The sequence below is a fragment of the Phocoena sinus genome, chromosome 15 (assembly GCF_008692025.1).
Source record: "Phocoena sinus isolate mPhoSin1 chromosome 15, mPhoSin1.pri, whole genome shotgun sequence".
NCBI lineage: Eukaryota > Metazoa > Chordata > Mammalia > Artiodactyla > Phocoenidae > Phocoena > Phocoena sinus.
In genome coordinates, this window is record NC_045777.1 from 50,654,689 (window position 1) to 50,672,170 (window position 17,482).

At 64.2% G+C, this 17,482-nt stretch overlaps 2 protein-coding genes across 4 annotated transcripts; one reads left to right on the top strand and one right to left on the bottom strand.

Annotated features, from left to right (window-relative positions):
- The first annotated feature begins 910 nt into the window (after positions 1–910).
- Positions 911–15,087, top strand: BAIAP3 (BAI1 associated protein 3). 3 transcript variants are annotated; one of them, XM_032607144.1, is made up of 34 exons: positions 911–1,010; positions 5,075–5,215; positions 5,471–5,558; positions 5,711–5,791; positions 6,113–6,220; positions 6,732–6,791; positions 6,923–6,989; positions 7,098–7,293; positions 7,542–7,586; positions 7,715–7,792; positions 7,904–8,006; positions 8,318–8,425; positions 8,518–8,613; positions 8,746–8,849; positions 9,073–9,193; positions 9,679–9,803; positions 9,896–9,986; positions 10,128–10,184; positions 10,291–10,388; positions 10,492–10,543; positions 10,632–10,762; positions 10,917–11,040; positions 11,120–11,263; positions 11,356–11,448; positions 11,549–11,740; positions 11,820–11,888; positions 11,986–12,065; positions 12,134–12,242; positions 12,660–12,731; positions 12,876–12,956; positions 13,041–13,161; positions 13,235–13,358; positions 13,441–13,646; positions 13,739–15,087. In XM_032607144.1, exons 2-34 carry the CDS (start codon positions 5,085–5,087, stop codon positions 13,840–13,842), a joined length of 3,459 nt encoding a protein of 1,152 aa, XP_032463035.1. In that variant the 5' UTR covers positions 911–1,010; positions 5,075–5,084; the 3' UTR covers positions 13,843–15,087. The 3 variants fall into 3 exon arrangements, with proteins under 3 accessions (XP_032463035.1, XP_032463036.1, XP_032463037.1); XM_032607145.1 differs by having other exon boundaries at positions 9,682–9,803; XM_032607146.1 differs by having other exon boundaries at positions 13,441–13,582; positions 13,739–13,847.
- TSR3 (TSR3 ribosome maturation factor) lies at positions 14,873–17,473 on the bottom strand. The gene is made up of 6 exons (XM_032607154.1): positions 17,293–17,473; positions 16,973–17,192; positions 16,424–16,617; positions 15,760–15,939; positions 15,522–15,585; positions 14,873–15,244 (listed from the first exon to the last, which is right to left on the bottom strand). Exons 1-6 carry the CDS (start codon positions 17,402–17,404, stop codon positions 15,085–15,087), a joined length of 930 nt encoding a protein of 309 aa, XP_032463045.1. The 5' UTR covers positions 17,405–17,473; the 3' UTR covers positions 14,873–15,084.
- Positions 17,474–17,482: the final 9 nt, after the last annotated feature.

Consider the following 17,482-nt stretch of genomic DNA (forward strand, 5'->3'; position numbering starts at 1 on the left):
AAAAGGTGCTCTGAGGGTCCAGCAGGATCCGCCAAAGGCAGGGCTGGGATACAGGGACCCTGTGCGTCTCTGACAAGTTCAGAACCTCTGAGCAGCCCCCAGGGTTCTCCAAGTGTGGTGGGAGGAGCCTCAGATGATGGGGCCCCAGCCCAGACTTTGGGAATCAGCAGGTCCCGGGTGGGCCGAGCAATCTGTTTTTACAAGCTCTCCAGGTGACCACGGTGCGGTGGAGGGGCACCGAGGATGGGCTGGGAATGGCGCTAGAGGGGGTCCAGAGCATGACGGCGGTTCCAGCCGGAGGGGCAACCCAGCAAGTGACCCAGGATGGGCCATGGGGTCGGTCACCCCAACAGGTGATCAGGATTGTTGTGGGCATCCCGGGTTGGTGCCTGCAGCACCCCCTTGCCCCGGGTGCGGATTGTCCCTTCTGAGAAGAAGAGCGATTAGGCCCGCGGTGGAGGAGTCCCCAGACCAAGATCCGCTCCATGTTTGTGTTGGGGACAGCTCTGGGCTGGTAGGGCGACTTCGGAGATGACTGCGCAGGCTTTCCAGAAAAGTCTGCGCTGCGGACCCGGGCATATCTTGTTCCGTTTCGTCGACTCTGGCTTCCCTGGGGCCCCCAGGAGGGGGTCCTGACGCAGAGCAGATACTGCTCCCGCGCGGCACCCACCTGTGGGTTGACTGACAGCCCCGAACCCCGCCCCTTGGGAGAGGGGGTGCCCGGCAGAGCACGGGGGTCGCAGGGATCCTCGCCCGGCGCCCCTTGCGGCGGGGGCGCGGTGGTGGGATTCAAGGGAGGCGGGGGCGGGGCGGAAGCGAGCCCGGAGCGGCGGGGCGGGGCGGGGCGAGCAGGCCCGGCCCCGCCCCCGGCCCCTGCAGCCGCTGCGTCCGCGCTGTGCTGTCTGCTCTGGCAGCTGCGAGCGGTTGCGCAGCCAAAGCCTCTCCGGAGCCGGTGCCGAGCGCGGCGCCCGCAGGAGCACTGTCCCCACTTCTCAGCCACCCGGCCCACGGTGAGTGCCGCGGGCTCCTGCCCGGCCGTCGAAGCTCGGCCCGGCGCCCCACCGACGTACAGGAGAGCCGCCCGTCCAGCTCCCGCGCCGCGCTCGTCGCCACCCCGGGCCCCGGGAGGTCGAGAAGACAAGCCGTCTGCCCCGGGGAAACGGAGGCCGGCGTGGGCTTGGAGGAGCGGCCCTCGGAGCGCGGAAGCAGGACCCGGCGGGAGCGAGGTGCGCACTGCGCAGGGGCGGGGGGACCAGACCTCCCTGCCGCGGGGGGCGCGGGACTCCAGGACCACCGTCTGCCGGCGGCCCCCGGGATGCGCAGGGTGACCCCGCTCCTACCCGGTGCGCCATCCCCGGGGGAAGCCGCAGGTGGGCCGGGGCCGAGGACCTCCCCGCCCTGCTCCGAGACGCTCCGCGGGGTTTCCCAGCCAACCCTCCAGGGAGGAAGACGCCCCTAGAGCCCAGTTCCGTCCCCCTTCTGCCGATCCTGGCAGGACCCCTTGCTTTCCCCAAATCCCTCCAGACGTCTGGGTGGGTCCAAAAAAAATACACCCTCACCAGGTTTCCAAACTGCCCCAGAACCGAGCGCCCACCAATGAGAGAAGCACCCCGACAGAACTGGGGGGCCTGAGGTTCTCACGGGGAGCTTCGGGAAGAGGGGGGACGGGAGGAAGGGGCGAGAGGGGATGTCACTGAGAGAAGTGGGAGGGAGGAACGCCGCGTGAACAGGTGAGGGAAGACAGGTAAGAGGGGGCCGGCCTGGCCAAGTGGGAGGGGACCTCGGAGGATTTCATTTTAAATGCGTTCATTCTAGAAGCATCTAGCTAGCCTCAAGCTTCAGAGCTCTTGGTCCACCTACAGAGTTGGTTACAATACAGATTCCCAGGTCCCTCCCTGGGGATTAAGTGGGGATGAGACCCTAATATTTGTAATGGGCACGCCAGGTGATTTGCAATGAGGCACTGCAGCTGTGCTGTGTGCAGGGGAGCACTGTGTGCAGAGTCAATGAGGACAGGGAGAGGTGGGAGCCGGGAATCCTATAGGAAGAGTGAGAGGGGTCAGGTGGGGGCTGGGCTGGGAAGAGAAGACCAACAGGGCAGCAGGGACAGCTAGCTGGTGGGGCCAGACATCCTGCCACCCCCTTACACATGCCCACGGCGGCATCAGTGGACCCCCGACCCCTAAGTCTCCAGGAACTGATTTCAGTAAGAAGGCCCCAGCGCCCTGAAAGTGTTTATTCACTCCAAGGGTGGCCAGCTAGCCACTGAGGACTCTGACTAGAGAGAGAGCTGGCCCTCCAGTTCAGCTCAGCTGCGCCAGACCTACCTGCTTCAGTGCCACCCTGGCTCCCCAGTGGGCTAGCAGGAGACAGCTTGGCGTTGAGCCCTGGGCTCAAGGCCTGGCTCAGGGCAGCTCACCCCAGCCCTGGGATGTGAAATGGGACAGTGACATCCACTTTGCAAATTATAATTTCCCATTCAACCCTGGGCCTTGGGCACAGCCCGGGAACACAGCAGGCCTGTCACTTTCAGCTGGGCCCAGTGCCTGTGTGGCGTTCAGCTCCTTGGCCCGCGTCACTTTGTTCGTTGGATAAATGGGAACTGGTGGCCAGGCACGCGCAGGGGTACAGGCATGTCCTGCTCTGAGCAGCCGGCCAGACCTGGGACCGAGAAATGGAGAGCTCAGGAAGGAGTCCCATGGGGCCCGTCAGACAGATGGGGGGTCCCCTGCAGCCCTGTACCCAGCTCACTATGCCCTGTACAGGCTGAGGGCCCCTGCAGCCAGTGACTGCTTCCTGGGGGTCAGCCACATGCCCACTGTCAAAGGCAGCTCTGGGGGAGGTGCTGGCTGGCTCCCAGGCTGTTGGGTGCAGTGAGGTCATCACTGCTCAGGCGGCCCAGGGTTTCCAGGGGAACAAAGGGAATTTCTGGGCTCGGGATGAGCCATCTCTCCTGGACCCCTGCACCCAGACGCCACTATTGCCCCATCCTGGCAATGGGCTGAGGAAAGGAGCAGGGAGGGGCCGCGCAGCACAGGGGAAGGCCAGCCCATCTGGATGGACCCCAAGACTCAAGCCGAGCCAAGAGCTTAGCGCTCGGACACCAGAGCTGGGGAGACCTCGACTCCATTCCGGGCCTCCTGCTGGCTCTGTGGCCTTGGGTGGGTTCCTAACCCCGGGACCTCAGTTTCCTCATCTAGGTGGGGGAGCGGAGTGGCACCCCCTCTCCAGGGCTGGTCTGAGGATTATCAGGGGAGGTGGCCTGCCTTGCCTTGAACATTTCGTTCTCACAGAGAAAGCCCCCAACCCTGCAGCTCAGGCCACTTGGCTCCTGCGTCATCTTCATCTCTGGGAATGTGAGCCCTGGAGCCCCTGTCACATGCAGACGCAGCTGGTGGTTGCCGTGGCAACAGCTAAAGCAGTGGCTGCTCCCTGGCTTTGGGGGTCTGTGGGGGGAGCAGCCTCTTCCACTCAGCTAGAGAGGAAAAGGGGGCCCGTGAGGCCTAGCCCCCTCGGGACCTCACTGCCAGCTGTAGGGTGACAGCTTCGGGAAGTGCGTGCAGAGGCTGCGGAGCCCCCATCTTGGGTAGAGGCCCCCAGGGGCAGGCGCTGACAGGTATGGTGGGGGGAGCTCATGGGGGCTGAGCCACCTGCCTTCCCTGTCCCAGCTCTCGTGTCTGGCCAGATGAGACCCTCTGAGCCCAGTGTCCCCTGGGCACCACAGGTCCAGGGTTGGAGGATCAGGGAACAGGACGAGGAGCTGAGAGCTGGTGGGGGTCGCAGACCAGGGATGGCAGCCTGGGCCCACCCAGAGACAGACCTGGTTTGCTCAAAAAGTCTGTTTAGGACCCACAAGGTGGCAGGCGTGCCTGGCCCTGGCTCTCCCAGCAGAACATAAGAGTCCAGGAAGGGGCAGTGCTGGTAAACGGAGACTTGCACAAGCACAGGCCCAGCCCCTGAGCAGCGGGCACACAGGGCAGGGGCGGGTCTCACCTGGCTCTCCCATTGCTAAGTGCCTGTGAGATCAGGGCAAGTAGAGTTGGATCTGGCTGGGTCCCCATTTCCTATTTTGTCAAATGAAAATGGCAGGCTCAGGCTGATGTGCCTGGCCCTGTGGGGGCGGGGGGGTGCTCAAGAGTGGACAATGAGGGGACCCAGACAGTGGGAAGGCCCCCAGGTGGGCCGAGGGGAGCACGGTGCGTCCTGCACAAGAGGCCAGCAAGCCTGGGGCAGGGAGCCCGAGTGGTGGCACCGAGTGGCAGAGGTGGCCCAGGAAAGGGTCTTCACTTTGCCCTGATGGTTTTCAACGGGGGAACAGAAGACCACCCTGGGGATCCAGGGGGCCCAGGGCCGGAGGTTGTTGCCTGACCCAGGGCCGAGGTGGGTGCCTGGGCCAGGCCATGGGGTGGAAGAGGCAGGCTCAGGGGCCCTTGGTGGCTTAGCTATCATCTTGCCCTTCCCAGCGGGGTCTGCAGGGGACACTGAGACACCTGGAGGATGTGTGTGGGTGTAACAGCAAAGGCTGGTCAGGCCGGGGGAACTGGAGTTGGCAGTGAGAGCCGCTTGCCCCTCAGGGGCATCCCAGGGCCTAGCCACCTGGACAGGAAGGTGTCCCCAGAGCAGGGCCTACTCCTCTTTTGGCAAGTGTGGGTTGTGGGGCCACAGCTCCCGCTCACTCTCCTGTCCGGCTCCAATTGCCCATGTTGCCATGGCAGCTGAGCCACCACGTAGCATCCTGCCTGGAGCAGCCCAGATACCACACTGGGACGGAAAGGGATCCTCTGTGTTGAGTGAGGAATGGGCCCCGGGCATCCCCTGAAGCCAGCTCAGTACTAGTCATTCTGGTCTGGGTGGCCAGAACCTGTGGGAAGGGATAGGGCTTGGACTGAGCAAGTCTGCAGCCCTGTGAGGGGCTGGAGCCCCTGACCCCAGCAGTGGGCACCTCTGAGTAACGGGGGACACCTCAGTCATTGCTCAGGGTGGCATCTGATTTGATCATTGGGGACAGTATGGCGACACCAGCGAATGAGCAAGTGGCCCGACCGGAGGCTGTGGCTGTGCTCTCTGCCCGCAGGCCACCCACCATGTCCACCTTGCTGGAGATCAAGAGCAGCGTGCTCAGGCAGGTGCAGGTGTGCCCATCCTTCCGCCGGAGGACTGAGGAGGAGCCGGCGAGCAGCAGCACCGAAGTGCCGGAGCCCGCGGCTGGGGCCTGGTGGGTACCCCACAGCCCGCTCCGCATGGTCACGGTCACCTGCACCGGGCCCCCCCTTCCTTCGCTGACCTCACACACCAGCTGCCCAGCATGGCCCCTGGGGGGAGCCCAGGAGGCTCTGAACCCAAGGCCATGGGGGGCATCATACCTCACCCCCAGACATGCAGAGACCCTTGAGTCGTGTGGGCCGGCACGTGCTGTGAGCTGTAGCTTCGGGGAGGGTCTGCTGACCCCGAGTCTGGGCTTTCTTGGCAGGAAACCCGGAGATGGTGTGGAGTTCTTTGCCCAGATGCGCCTCATCCTGAAGAAGGGGGAAAGCAGACAGGGCCTGCCATGCCCCGAGGTGCGGATAGCACGGGCACTGCTGCCTGGCATGGGGTGCTGGGCCAGGCCTCCCCACCTGCCCCTCCGCCCTCCACTCCCTCCCTCCCTGGAGCACTCTACGCCCCACTGGCCCCGGGAGCCACAGAGGCCCTCACCCGGTGCCCTTCACAGGTCCTCCTGCGCAGTAGCTCCCCAGCCCCCACAGAGCCCATGGACCCCAGCCGTGGCCTTAGAGCCCTGACCCAAGAGGAGGTAAGGGGGAAGGGGGCCTGGCCCCAGGAGGGGCTGTAAGTACCTCTGTGTGCCAGACTTAGGGTCTGGGGTGGGTGGGCCAGGCCTCCCCATGGAAGCGAACAGAGATCAGGGGTGAGGAGGGACCCCCAGTGGAGGGCCTGCTAGGTGCAAAGGCACAGAGGCAGGGATTGGGCTCTGCCAGTGGGAGGAGCTGCTGGGGGCTGGGCACACAGGGTGGACTCGAGGAGCCTGAGACCCCCTGTGTCCAGAGCCCGGGGCTGAGGAGAGACAGGGACAGGGTGGCCGGGACTCAGCATGTGCTCCCCTCCCCACCTGCAGGTGGAGATGCTCTATGAGGAAGCCTTGTACACAGTCCTTTACCGCGCAGGGACCATGGGCCCCGACCAGGTGGATGACCAGGGGGCCCTACTGAGCTACCTGCAGCAGGTGAGCCCCATTGGCCCCACCCACCCTCCTGGCCTGGCCCCTCCCCATCTCTGGGGAGGACTGAGGCACTTTCCCCCACGTGCTTATGTCACTATCACCTGAACAACACACACAGATTTGCCCCATGTACACAAGACACACACACACACACACACACACACACACACACACATGCACAGGCAGACACAAACGGGCTGATAGGCATGCCCAGAAAGATGGAGTGATGGACGGACACACAGACACATTCAAACAGAAGAACACAAAAACAGACAGATGAACACAGAGACAAATATAAACAACACAGGAAAGGACAGGTAGACAGATATAGGACATACAGAGAAGGATGGACAGACAGACACACAGAAAAAAAGTAGAAAGGACAAACCAACAGATGGACAGACACCTTTATTCCTCACTTGTGTGTGCTCCCCCAACCCCGTGAGGCCCCCAGGACAATAGCCAGCACTGCTTCAGCGGAACCTGGGCCCTCACACCTGCCTGCCCTGTGCAGGTGTTCGGCACCAGCCCCGAGGAACATGCTGAGGCCATGGAGCGTGTGAAGAAGGCCAAGGTGAGGCTGCCGCCCACCTGGGCAGACGCTGACCAGTGCAGTGCTCGTGTGCGGGGGCTCGGGGTGGAGGGGGCACAGGGCTGGGTACACGCTGACCCCCGAGAGGCCCTCACACCCCCACCCACCCACAGGCTCCCACATATGCCCTGAAAGTCTCCGTCATGCGTGCCAAGAACTTGCTGGCCAAAGACCCCAACGGTGAGTGGGGTTGGCTAGCTCAGCCGGGACGTTGGCTAGCTCAGGTCTGGGGGTCACGGGAGGGCCTGGGGTCAGGGGTCAGGGGCTGAGACACCTGCCATGTCCCAGGTTTCAGTGACCCGTACTGCATGTTGGGCATCCTGCCGGCCTCAGGCACCCTGAGGGAGCCGGGCCCACACAAGGAGCAGCGCTTCAGCTTCCGCAAGGGCAGCAAGCGTAGTGGTCCACTGCCGGCCAAGTGCATCCAGGTCACTGAGGTCAAGAGCAGCACCCTGAACCCTGTGTGGAAGGAGCACTTCCTCTTGTAAGGCCCCTTGTCCAGCTGGATGGCAGGGTGGTTGGGCAGGGTCTGCTGCGGTGCCAGGCTGGTCCTGGGGTTGCATATGGCAGCTGTGCCTGTATGCAGTCTCAGTGCCTGCCCCAGGGAACTGAGGGGCTGGTCCTATGCCCATTTTTCAGAGGAAGAGACTGAGGCTCAGAAATGGTCCCTGCCCCAGCTCCGGGCAGAGGATCACCTGGACCCTAAAGGGTATCTCTCTGTTCTCCTTATAGTGAGATTGAGGATGTCAGCACCGACCAGCTGCACCTGGACATCTGGTATAGGCCCCTGTGCCCTGCAGGGCAGGGGATGTGGGCGCCTCTGGTCTGGGGAGAGCGGGAGGAGGCAGTCAGGGCCAGGCTGGGCTCCAGACCAGCCAGGTACCCCCACCTCGCCCCACCCTTAGGGATCATGATGATGATGTGTCCCTGGTGGAAGCATGCAGGAAGCTGAATGAAGTCATTGGCCTAAAAGGCATGAGCAGGTATGGCAGGCGGGACCCTTGTGCTCCTGACACTCACAGCTCGGCCACAGGGGCCAGCAGGTGGTGGCTCCTCAGGGACCTCAGGTGTGACGCCCACCCTACCGCCCCCAGGTATTTCAAACAGATTGTCAAGTCTGCCCGCACAAATGGGACAGCAGGGCCCACGGAGGACCACACCGATGACTTCCTGGGGTGCCTCAACATACCCATCCGGGTGAGTGGCTGTCGGGGCGTCACTCATGGAACACCTGCTCATGGGTGCCCCGCCTTCCTGGGATACCACTGCTGGCTATGTCCTGTGATGCCCCCAACAGTCTCCCATCTTTCTGGGGCTGGGGGGGCACCATGCTGGGAGGAGTGGGGGAGGGACAGCCTCCAGGGGTCCAGGCACCCCTAAGCGCTCCCTGTGCTGGTTACCCGTGTTCAGTGGGAAGCGGAGGCCTGTTTTCTCCCCACGGTCCTGCGGACAGTCTGTGCGGGAGGAAGAGGGAGGCAGAATCGCCAATCTGAACCCCCTTTCCCCAGGAGGTGCCCGTGGCTGGTGAGGACCGCTGGTTCAAACTGGAACCGCGCTCCAGCGCCTCCCGCGTGCAGGGGGACTGCCAGCTGGTCCTCAAGCTGATCACCACACAGGTGGGAAGCCAAGGGGGACCCCCGGCCTGCGGCCCTGCGCCCCAGCCCATGGGCTTGGGCAGGGCTGGTGACCGGCGGGCCCTGCGTTCCAGAGGGACACGAGCATGAGCCAGCGCGGGCGCTCGGGCTTCCTGTCCTACCTGCTGCTGCTCAGCCGTCTGCTGCAGTTCGAGCACCAAGCCGAGGAGGTAGCGCCGCCCTCGGGCCCCGGGGGCAGCCAAGCGCGGCGTGGGGAGGGTGAGAGGGGGAGGCCGGGGACCTGGGGGGACGAGAGGGGATGGGGGTCTCCCGCCTCCACCCACGCCCGGCCCGTCCCCCAGCCCAACTCGAGCAGCTGGCGCGGTGAGCTCAGCGGGCCTGCGGCTACCGTGCTCTGCCTGCACGGCGCCCAGAGCAACCTGTCGGCGCTGCAGCTGGCTGTGCTGTGAGTGGGCGAGGCCGCGACGCAAGAGGGCAGGGCCCCGACGGGGCGGAAGGGCGGTGGGAGGGGCGGAGCCTCAGCGAGCGAAACTGCAAGTACATGGGCGGGGCCGTGTCGCGAGGGGCGGGTCTCGGAAAGGGGCTGTGCTGTGAGTTGGAGGGGCGCCGGTTTCCTCCTGGTCCCGGCCCCAAGGCCGCTGCCCTGACCCTGGGCTGGGGCCCTGCAGGCACTGGCAGGTCAGCAGCCGCCACCATCAGACGCGCACCCTGGACTACGGCTACCTGCTGGGGCTGCTGGAAGATATGCAGGCACACTGGGAAGAGGCGGCCTCGCTGCCCCAGGAGCAGGTGGGCTCGGCTGAAAATGCTGTTTCTGGGGCGTGTGCTGTGGAGCTGCTCGGGCTGGGGCAGGCAGGGACGGCCAGAGTCCTGCCCTGGTGGGATGCACAGCTTGCGGGTGCGGTAGGTGGTTAAAAACAAACGGACAAACTGCGGGACCTAGGAGAGGGCACGTGCTGTGCGGTCCCAGGATCGGGTGTGCGATACCTTGATGGAGTCCCGAGGGAGGGAGGCCGTGCCGCTTCAGCCCCGCGAGCAACAGAGGGAGTGGGCCAGCTCGCAGGAGGCACAGCTGGTGGTGCAAAGGCCCTGAGGGCGTCTGTGTCTCCAGGGGGAGCTGCGGAGGCAGGGGCTGGAGAGGTCATCACTGCAAGGCCAGTGGGGTTGGAGGTGGTGGTAGGGAGGGTGCTCCTCAGGGCAGAGCCTTGTAGACTGGCTGGTTCTGCCGTGGAGCGGGCACTCAGGAGCCAGTTCTTAAGGGCCCTGTCCCCCAGGAGGAGGGACTGGCAGACAGCTTCTCCGCCTTCTCTGAGTTTGGGCTTCGGTTGCTGCGCCAGCTCCGAGACTACTTCCCTGCCACCAACAGCACAGCCGTCTACCGCCTGGAGCTGCTGTTGAAGTGGGTGCAGCCGCTGGCACGAGGGGTGGGGGTGGGGTAGGGGTAGGGGACTGGGTGGGGCACCCCCAGTCAGTGGGTGACCGGTCGCCCAGGTGTCTTGGCAAGCTGCAGCTCTTCCAGCCTTCCTTTGAGATCTGCCCCTTCGAGACGGAGCTAAACATGGACATTGCTGCTGCCCTGAAGGTGTGTCTGGTAGCTTGGTCTGGGCCAACTGCTCCGGCCCTGCCCGTGCCCCTGCCCCCGCCTGGACCTGCTGTACCACACACACTTTATTGTCCTTCTTCCCTACCACCCACCACGCTGCCTTGGCGGCTTCCTTTGCAGAGAGGGAACCGTGAATGGTTCGACAAGCTCCTGAACTCCCAGAGTCCTCGTGAGCAGGTGTGACTCGGGGGGGCATGGGTCAGGGGGAGCAGGTGTGGCTCAGGGGAGGGGGGGCAGCATGTGGGTGCAGGCCAGAAAGTCAGTGTGCTGGGCTTCCTTGCAGCCGGGGCCACAGCGCCTTGCAGGGCTGGTCAAGCTGGCTGACACTGTCTACGAGGATCTGCAGTCCTGCTATGGCATCTATGCCAGCCTCTTCCACAGGTGGGGCCAGCGCTCTCCCTGCTGCCCCTGCATCCAGCCCCTCAAGTGCTGCTGCTGGGCTGGGGAGCAGGGAGAGCAGATGTCTGAGGTGTGTCCTTTGCAGCATCATCAAGATCGACTTCTTCACCCTCACCTTTCGGCAGCTGGAGCGTCTGGTGAGGAGGTCGCCTGGGGAGAGCCCCCTGGCTGGGAAGGGACCTGGGTTTCCTGTTGTTGGCAGTCTGACTCCACCCTCCTGGGCAGGTGGCTGAAGAGGCATGGGTGCTGACGGAGGAGCTGAGCCCGAAGATGACCCTCGAGGTGGCCTCAGGGCTTTTTGAGCTCTACCTGACCCTGGCAGACATCCAGCGCTTCTGGAGCAGCATCCCGGGCCGGTGGGTGTCCTGCCCCCACCTGTCCTCCAGTCTCCTCTAGGAGGACTCTGTGCAAGAGACTCTCCTCGGGGCCTCCTTAGGCTAGGAACCTGGGACATGTTGGCTCAAGGTGTCTGAGTTGGGGTGAGCTCTGACTGCTGGCCTCCCGCTGCAGGGACAGCCGCTCCCTTGCCCTGGCTGGCATCCATGCCCCATTCCTGCCTGCTGTGAAGCTTTGGCTGCAGGTGCTGCGGGACCAAGCCAGGTGGAGGCTTCAGGGAGCCGTGGATGTGGACACGGTGAGTGAGCACCCAGACCTGAGGGTGCTGGGCTCATCCAGGGCACCCTCAACAACCAAGGCTTCCCCCTGCTTCCTAGCTGGAGCCTATGGATTCCTCCTCCAAGCACAGCAGCTCCGCAGCCACTGCAAGCCTCTGCTTCAGCCACATCCAGGAGCTGTGGGCCCGCCTGGCATGGCCAGACCCTGCCCAGGCCCAGGGGCTGGGCACCCAGCTCAGCCAGGTGGGGACTCCCAAGAGGAGATCGGGGTCTAGAGGGGTAACAGGGCCAGGGGACATGTCCCACAGCTCCTGAGCCCCCATCTTCCACCCCAGGACCTGTGTGAAGCCGCCCTCTTCTACACAGAGCTGCTGCGGAAGAAGGTGGACACTCAGCCTGGGGCAGCAGGCGAGGCAGTGAGCGAGCCAGTGAGCCGACGGGCGGGGAGGGGCCAGTTGCGGGGAGGAGGAGGCACGGTGGGGCCACCACCTGACTGCCAACCCACACATGTCCGGCACACCTCCCCAGCTCTGCGTGGTCCTCAACGACGTGGAGCTCCTGCGCAAGGCTGCTGGCCAGGCGCTACGTGGCCTGGCGTGGCCGGAGGGGGCTCCAGGCCTCGAGGGTGTGCTCCCGCGTCCCCTGCTTAGCTGCATGCAGGCCCTGGATGAGGACCTGCAGCGGGAGGCCCGAACCGTGACGGCACACCTGACCTCCAAGGTGGGCAGGGATGGTGGGGCGGGACCTGGCTGCCCCCTCCCTGCACCCCAACTTGGTGCTGAACGCCGTCCTCCCACAGATGGTGGGTGACATCAGGAAGTACGTGCAGCACATCAGCCTCTCGCCTGACTCCATCCAGAACGAGGAGGTGAGTGCCCAGCCAGGTGAGGGCTTGGGCATGGTGGGGAATGCGTGTGTGGGGTGGGGGCCCAGGCTCAGTCCCAGCCTGAGGACCCTGCCTGCAGGCCATGGCCCCGCTCCTGAAGTACCTGGACGAGAAGCTGGCTCTGCTGAACGCCTCGCTGGTGAAGGAGAACCTGAGCAGGTATGGTACCGGGCAGGTGGAGCAGGGCTGGCCCAGTGTCCAGTCACAGATGCCGAGTGTCCCTACAGGGTGCTGGAGGCCCTCTGGGAGCTGCTGCTACAGGCTATTCTGCAGGCTCTGGGCGCAAACCGTGACGTGTCTGCTGACTTCTATGGGCGCTTCCACTTCACGCTGGAGGTAGGGCCATGTGGAAGAGCCCTTCCTGCTGCAGCTCCCAGTTCCTGGCTCCCCCCCAACCCCAGGCCCAGGGCGACAAGGCTGCTGACCCTTCCCAGCTGCCCTGCTGCACCGTGCTGGGATGCCAGGCCCTCCCTGGACACCCCTCCTTGGGGAACCCACCAGGGCAGCATCTCCTTCCCCCAGTCCACCTGTGTCAGAAGCACCTGGGCCACCTGTTAAGACAGCTATCTGGCCTCAGGCACCGACATTTTCCCAAGCTTCCTGGGGGCTTCTGACGTGCCCCAGGTGTGAGTGGCTCTGCCCTGGGCTCCCGAGAGCCCGAGCTGGGTGCTGCTCAAGGCTCCATTTGTCTCCACTCTCGGTCCCCAGCACCCACCTCGCCCCTGATCTCTCTCCCTTCTTGCCCCGCCGCAGGCCCTGGTCAATTTTTTCCACGCTGAGGGCCAGGGTTTGCCCCTGGAGAGCCTGAGGGATGGAAGCTACAAGGTGAAGTTTGGCCCTGGGGCCTCTGACAGAGGAAGGGGGAGGGGTGGACACCAGAGACCCAAGTTTGAGTTCATCCACGCCCCACACGTGAAATGGGGCCGTGAGGAGCTGCCGGCATCACCAGGGGCCTCCTCCTTCCTGCAGAGGCTGGAGGAGGAGCTGCGCTTGCATCAGTGCTCCACCCGGGAGTGCATCGAGCAGTACTACTTGGACAAGCTCAAGCAGGTAGTGCGGCCCAGGTGTGGGCACGAGGCCCCGCCTCCGGGAGTACCCGGGCTCCGGCTCACCGGCCCCCTGGCTTTTCCACAGAGGTCCCTGGAGCACAACCGGTTTGGGCGCCTGAGCGTCCGCTGCCACTACGAGGCGGCCGAACAGCGGCTGGTGGTGGAGGTGCTGCACGCCGCCGACCTGCTCCCCCTGGACGCCAACGGTGCGGGGGAGGGGTGCGGCGAGGCGGGGCTGGCGGGGACGGCGGCGTGGTCCGCTCACAACCGTGTCCCTAGGCCTGAGCGACCCCTTTGTGATCGTGGAGCTGGGCCCGCCGCACCTTTTCCCTCTGGTCCGCAGTCAGAGGACCCAGGTCAAGAGCCGGACGCTGCACCCCGTGTACGACGAGCTCTTCTACTTGTGAGTGTCCCTCCCTGCCCTGCCCGTCCGGAGCCCGGAGCAGGGTTCCAGGTGACCACCGCCCACCTCCCCCCGCCCCCAGCTCCGTGCCCGCAGAGGCCTGCCGCCGCCGGGGCGCCTGCGTGCTGTTCACCGTCATGGACCACGACTGGCTGTCCACCAACGACTTCGCGGGGGAGGCAGCCCTGGGCCTGGGCAGCATTGGCGGCGTCGCGAGGCCCCAGGTGGGAGGGAGCGCGAGGGCCGGGCAGCCGGTCACCCTGCACCTGCGCCGGCCCAGAGCCCAGGGTGAGTGAGGGGCGGGGCGGGGGCAGGGCTAAGGGCGGGGCCAGCCGGGGCTGACGCTGGCCCCGTCCCGTCCCCCCACCACCCGCCCGCAGTGAGATCGGCGCTTAGGATGCTGGAGGGCCGCAACAACAAGGAGGCGCAGGAGTTTGTCAAGAGACTCAAGGAGCTGGAGAAGTACATGGAGGCGGACCCCTGAGCCCCTGCGGCCGCCAGCCAAGCCCTCCCCAAGTCCCCGTGTTGTTCTCTCGCCGTGGTCAGCTTTGTGCAGCCGGGCTCATGGTGCCCCTTCCCCTGCTTCGTGGTGTGTATGCTGTGGCTGGACTCCCTGGGCTCCCTTTTGCCCTGGTCATGTCTCTGTGGTGTGTGCTGTGAACCTTCTGTGCCCAGTAAGCCCCACCCCACTGGATCAGCACGGCCGACTGGGCAAGGTCTGGCCAGCAGCTACCCACCCCCCCACCCTGGAGCAGAGAGAGCAGGCCTGGCCGCCAGGTGAGCTTCCCACCTTCCCTCAGGTTCCACAGCCACAGGGCAGGAGGGTGCTGGTCTTAAAGCAGGGCTCTCATGGGGCAGCCTTGCCCCCCAGGGGACATTAGGTGCTGCCTGGAGACATTTTTGGTAGTCAGTCACAACTGGGGAGTGGGTGAAGGCTGTGCTATTAGCACCCGTGGGTAGAGACTAGGCTTGACGTCCTGCCATGAACCCTCCCCCCCCAACAAAGAATGGTTCACCCCTAAATGTCACCAGTGCTACAGGGGAGAGCCCTGTCCTAAAGGAAGTTCTGTCCTTGTCTCTCCAGGGCTGAGGCAAGGCCTCACTAGGTGGAGAGGCAGGAAGGTGCGTTTTGAGTCTGGACAATCCAGGTTTTGGGGGGAGAGGGTGAACATGTGCAGTGTCCCCCCCCCTTCTCCAGGGACCCTCCACCCCAGAGGGCATGTGGAAGGTGGTTTGCCTGAGAGCTGCACAGGTCTCCAGTCCCCACCCAGCTGACAGGCCCAGGGTCTCTGGCTGAGGATGTCATTCAAGGCTGGTCAGTGTAAGGGGCTCCATGCCAACTGGCCAGCTATCTGGCATTTATTTTCACGAACGCATGGGTGCCCACACAAGACCTACCCCGCAGCCCCATCCCCACATCCCAGACCCTTCTAGGCAGGGTCTGCCTCACTAGAGGCTGAGGGTCCCCCCAAACCCCCAGGCCAAGCGCAGAGAAGCAGAGGCTCACACAGGGGTCTCCTTGGCTTGCAGCTTCATTGGGAGGGCTCTGAGGCAGGACCCAGAGCAAGGCCGGGTTAGAAGCACAGGGAGAAAACCCAGAGTCCAGTCCTGCTGGCAGCTGCAGGGGCTGAGGCCACCAGGCCTGTGTGTGTGTTCCCGCAAGTTCCACTGCCATCTCTAGATGTCCTCGTCACTCTGCCTCGGAAAATATACATGTCTGCAGCTTTCAGTCTCTCTGCCGTTTCTTGATTCCTTTCCAAATCTCTGTGGGGACGCTGGTCTCTGTCTCTTCAGGGCTGCTGCTGCTGCCTCCCCCGTCTTTGGGGTCAGGCCCAAGTTCCTCAGACTCCTCCTCGGTGTCACTGTCAGCCCTGTCTCTGGGCAGCCTGGGAGGGAGGGGTGCGTTCACTGGCCAGTCTGAGGTAACACCCCTCCCCACTCATTCACCAAAGCCCCTAAGCTGAGGACAGATTCCTATTCCCTGTCCTCTCAAAACTGAAATCCCTCCATCAGGACATCCACCTTCCCTTCTCCGCACTCAGAAAGGCATCCTGGTGTTGTTTAGGACACCACCCCACCCTGCAGCAGGAATGGCTGAGGCCAGAGGCGGAGGGGAGCCCTGGGTCTGAGCTGTCATGAAACTTGGGAAGCCCAAGGACCTACCGGGGGCCAGACACAGGCCTGTTGGGGTTTGCAAACTCTCGCCCTGAATCCACATCAAAGGGATCTGAATCGAGGAATCAAAGAGGAAAGCGACCTGTAGGTGAGCCTGGAGCAGAACCAAGCATCCCACAGCTGTGGCAGGAAGGTTCCCCCCAACCCCCAGGCTTCTCAAAGGAGGTGGCAGGCCTGGAGGGTGCTGGCTCCCACCCAGGGGGCTTGTGTCTGTGCCAGGCCTCACCGATTTCCTCCTCTTCCTCGGAGTGCTCCTTGGTGTGGGCCAGGAACTCCTGCTCTGCCTGCAGCACCTCCTCTGGGCCACTGCAGGCTGCATACTTGTCCAGGAGCTGGCGGTTCAGGTCTAGGAAGCCCTTGCCCCACTTGAACTTCCGTAGCAAAATGACAGCAAGGTCTGAAAAACCTGTTGGTGCAGGAAACAGGAATTCCAAGGATGTGGACAATCCCTCTCCTGTCACCCTTGCCGCTGGTTCCTTCTGTCCCAGGAACTAAAAGTCCCGCTGACACTTTCCCACGGTCCAGACAGCCCATGCCCACTCATGAGCCTCTGCCTCAGTAGCCCATTAAGTCCCTCTCCCCACAGGGAGTCTCACAGGGCCACCCACCTGGGCCTCCATGTAGACCATAAGGTCTCTGGGGGTGAGCTTTGGTAACAAAGGACTCTCAGGGCGGTGGTGCCCTGACAACGAGGGCCAAATACAGGTGCATGTAGGCCAGCGAAGTGTTCTGCCTCCACCTCAACCCCGCATGGCGAGGACTTAAGTGGGAGTTAGGATGAAACCTTGGCCATCTCCCCGTACATGGTCATGCTCCTCCTGGGACTTGCAGCAGAAAAAACACTGCTGGGAGCACAGCCAGACTCCAGGCTGCCAGGCCCTGACACTCACCCAGGATGCAGAAGGTGGCAGCAAAGGCCTCCACGCAGGAGAGCCTGCAAGGCCGGCCATAGTTCACAGGGTTGGCAGCCACCAGGTGGGGCAGGATCCGCAAGTGACTCCCTCGCATCTTCCCAAACGGAGTCTCATCCAGTCTGGCCCAGGAGCAGTCGATGACGGCGACCCCGGACTGTGCCACCAACTGTCTGCCAGGAGCAGCGTAGGGCTTGGTTCTGGGGTCAACTTGGTGCTGGCCCCACTGGGGATTCAGCGGCATCATTTCCCCATCCCAATGACCCCCAGGGACTCTCATGGGCCAAGCTTTTGAGGCAGCTGGGGGGGAGGTGTTCCTCGAGAAAGCTCATTTATTCACTCAACAAACGTTTATTGAAACCTGCGGCATCCTGGACTTTGCCCTAGGTAATGGGGGCAAACTAGACAGATCAGTGCAAATAGGTGAGCCCTGAAAAGAAGGATGCGCCAGAGTAGGGGTCTCATTAAGAAAAGTCTCAGGAGGCACCCCGCCCTCCCCACCCCCACACCCTGTCCTCTCCCGCCTACCTGTCTGCAGGGGACACGTACTGGGAGCCCACGGGGCTGAGCACGAGGCCGCCGAACCTGTGGCCCAGACGTAGGCAGCGCACCAGTCCCAGGCGCGCCAGCTTGCGTCCGGTGCAGCGCCGGGGGTCGCAGTGGCCCAGCTCCCACATGGCCAGAGCGCAGGGCAGGTGCGCAGGGCCCGGGGCGCCCTCGTCCTCGGCCGCCTCTGGCTCCACGGACGCTACACCGGGCACAGAAGGGGACCCGGCCTCAGCCGCGGCTCCGCGACTTGACCCTGGGCCTCCGACCCCCGCCCCCGCTCCGGATCACGCCCCACTCACCGCGTAGCGCGGCGCCCACCTCCTCCGCGAAAGCCTCCAGAGAGCGGCCCGCGGGGCGCCGAGTGCGGCCACGTTCGGCCCCCGGCCCACGGGCTGCCCTGCGGCGGCCCATGGCTGGGAGCAAAGCCCGGGAGTCCCGCCCGCTCGCAACTTCTCAGGCAGCCGAGGCGCGCCTCTGCGCAGGAGTCGA

Excerpts from the sequence above, each read along its gene's own strand:
- TSR3 (XM_032607154.1), bottom strand. The coding sequence starts at position 17,404 with ATGGGCCGCCGCAGGGCAGCCCGTGGGCCGGGGGCCGAACGTGGCCGC. Across the intron at positions 17,193-17,292 it reads GGTGGGCGCCGCGCTACGCG|CGTCCGTGGAGCCAGAGGCG; the intron begins GTGAGTGGGGCG and ends TGCCCGGTGTAG. Across the intron at positions 15,245-15,521 it reads AGGCCTGTGTCTGGCCCCCG|GCTGCCCAGAGACAGGGCTG; the intron begins GTAGGTCCTTGG and ends CCTCCCTCCCAG.
- BAIAP3 (XM_032607144.1), top strand. The coding sequence starts at position 5,085 with ATGTCCACCTTGCTGGAGATCAAGAGCAGCGTGCTCAGGCAGGTGCAG. Across the intron at positions 8,007-8,317 it reads GCCTCAACATACCCATCCGG|GAGGTGCCCGTGGCTGGTGA; the intron begins GTGAGTGGCTGT and ends CCCTTTCCCCAG. Across the intron at positions 11,889-11,985 it reads ACTCCATCCAGAACGAGGAG|GCCATGGCCCCGCTCCTGAA; the intron begins GTGAGTGCCCAG and ends CCCTGCCTGCAG.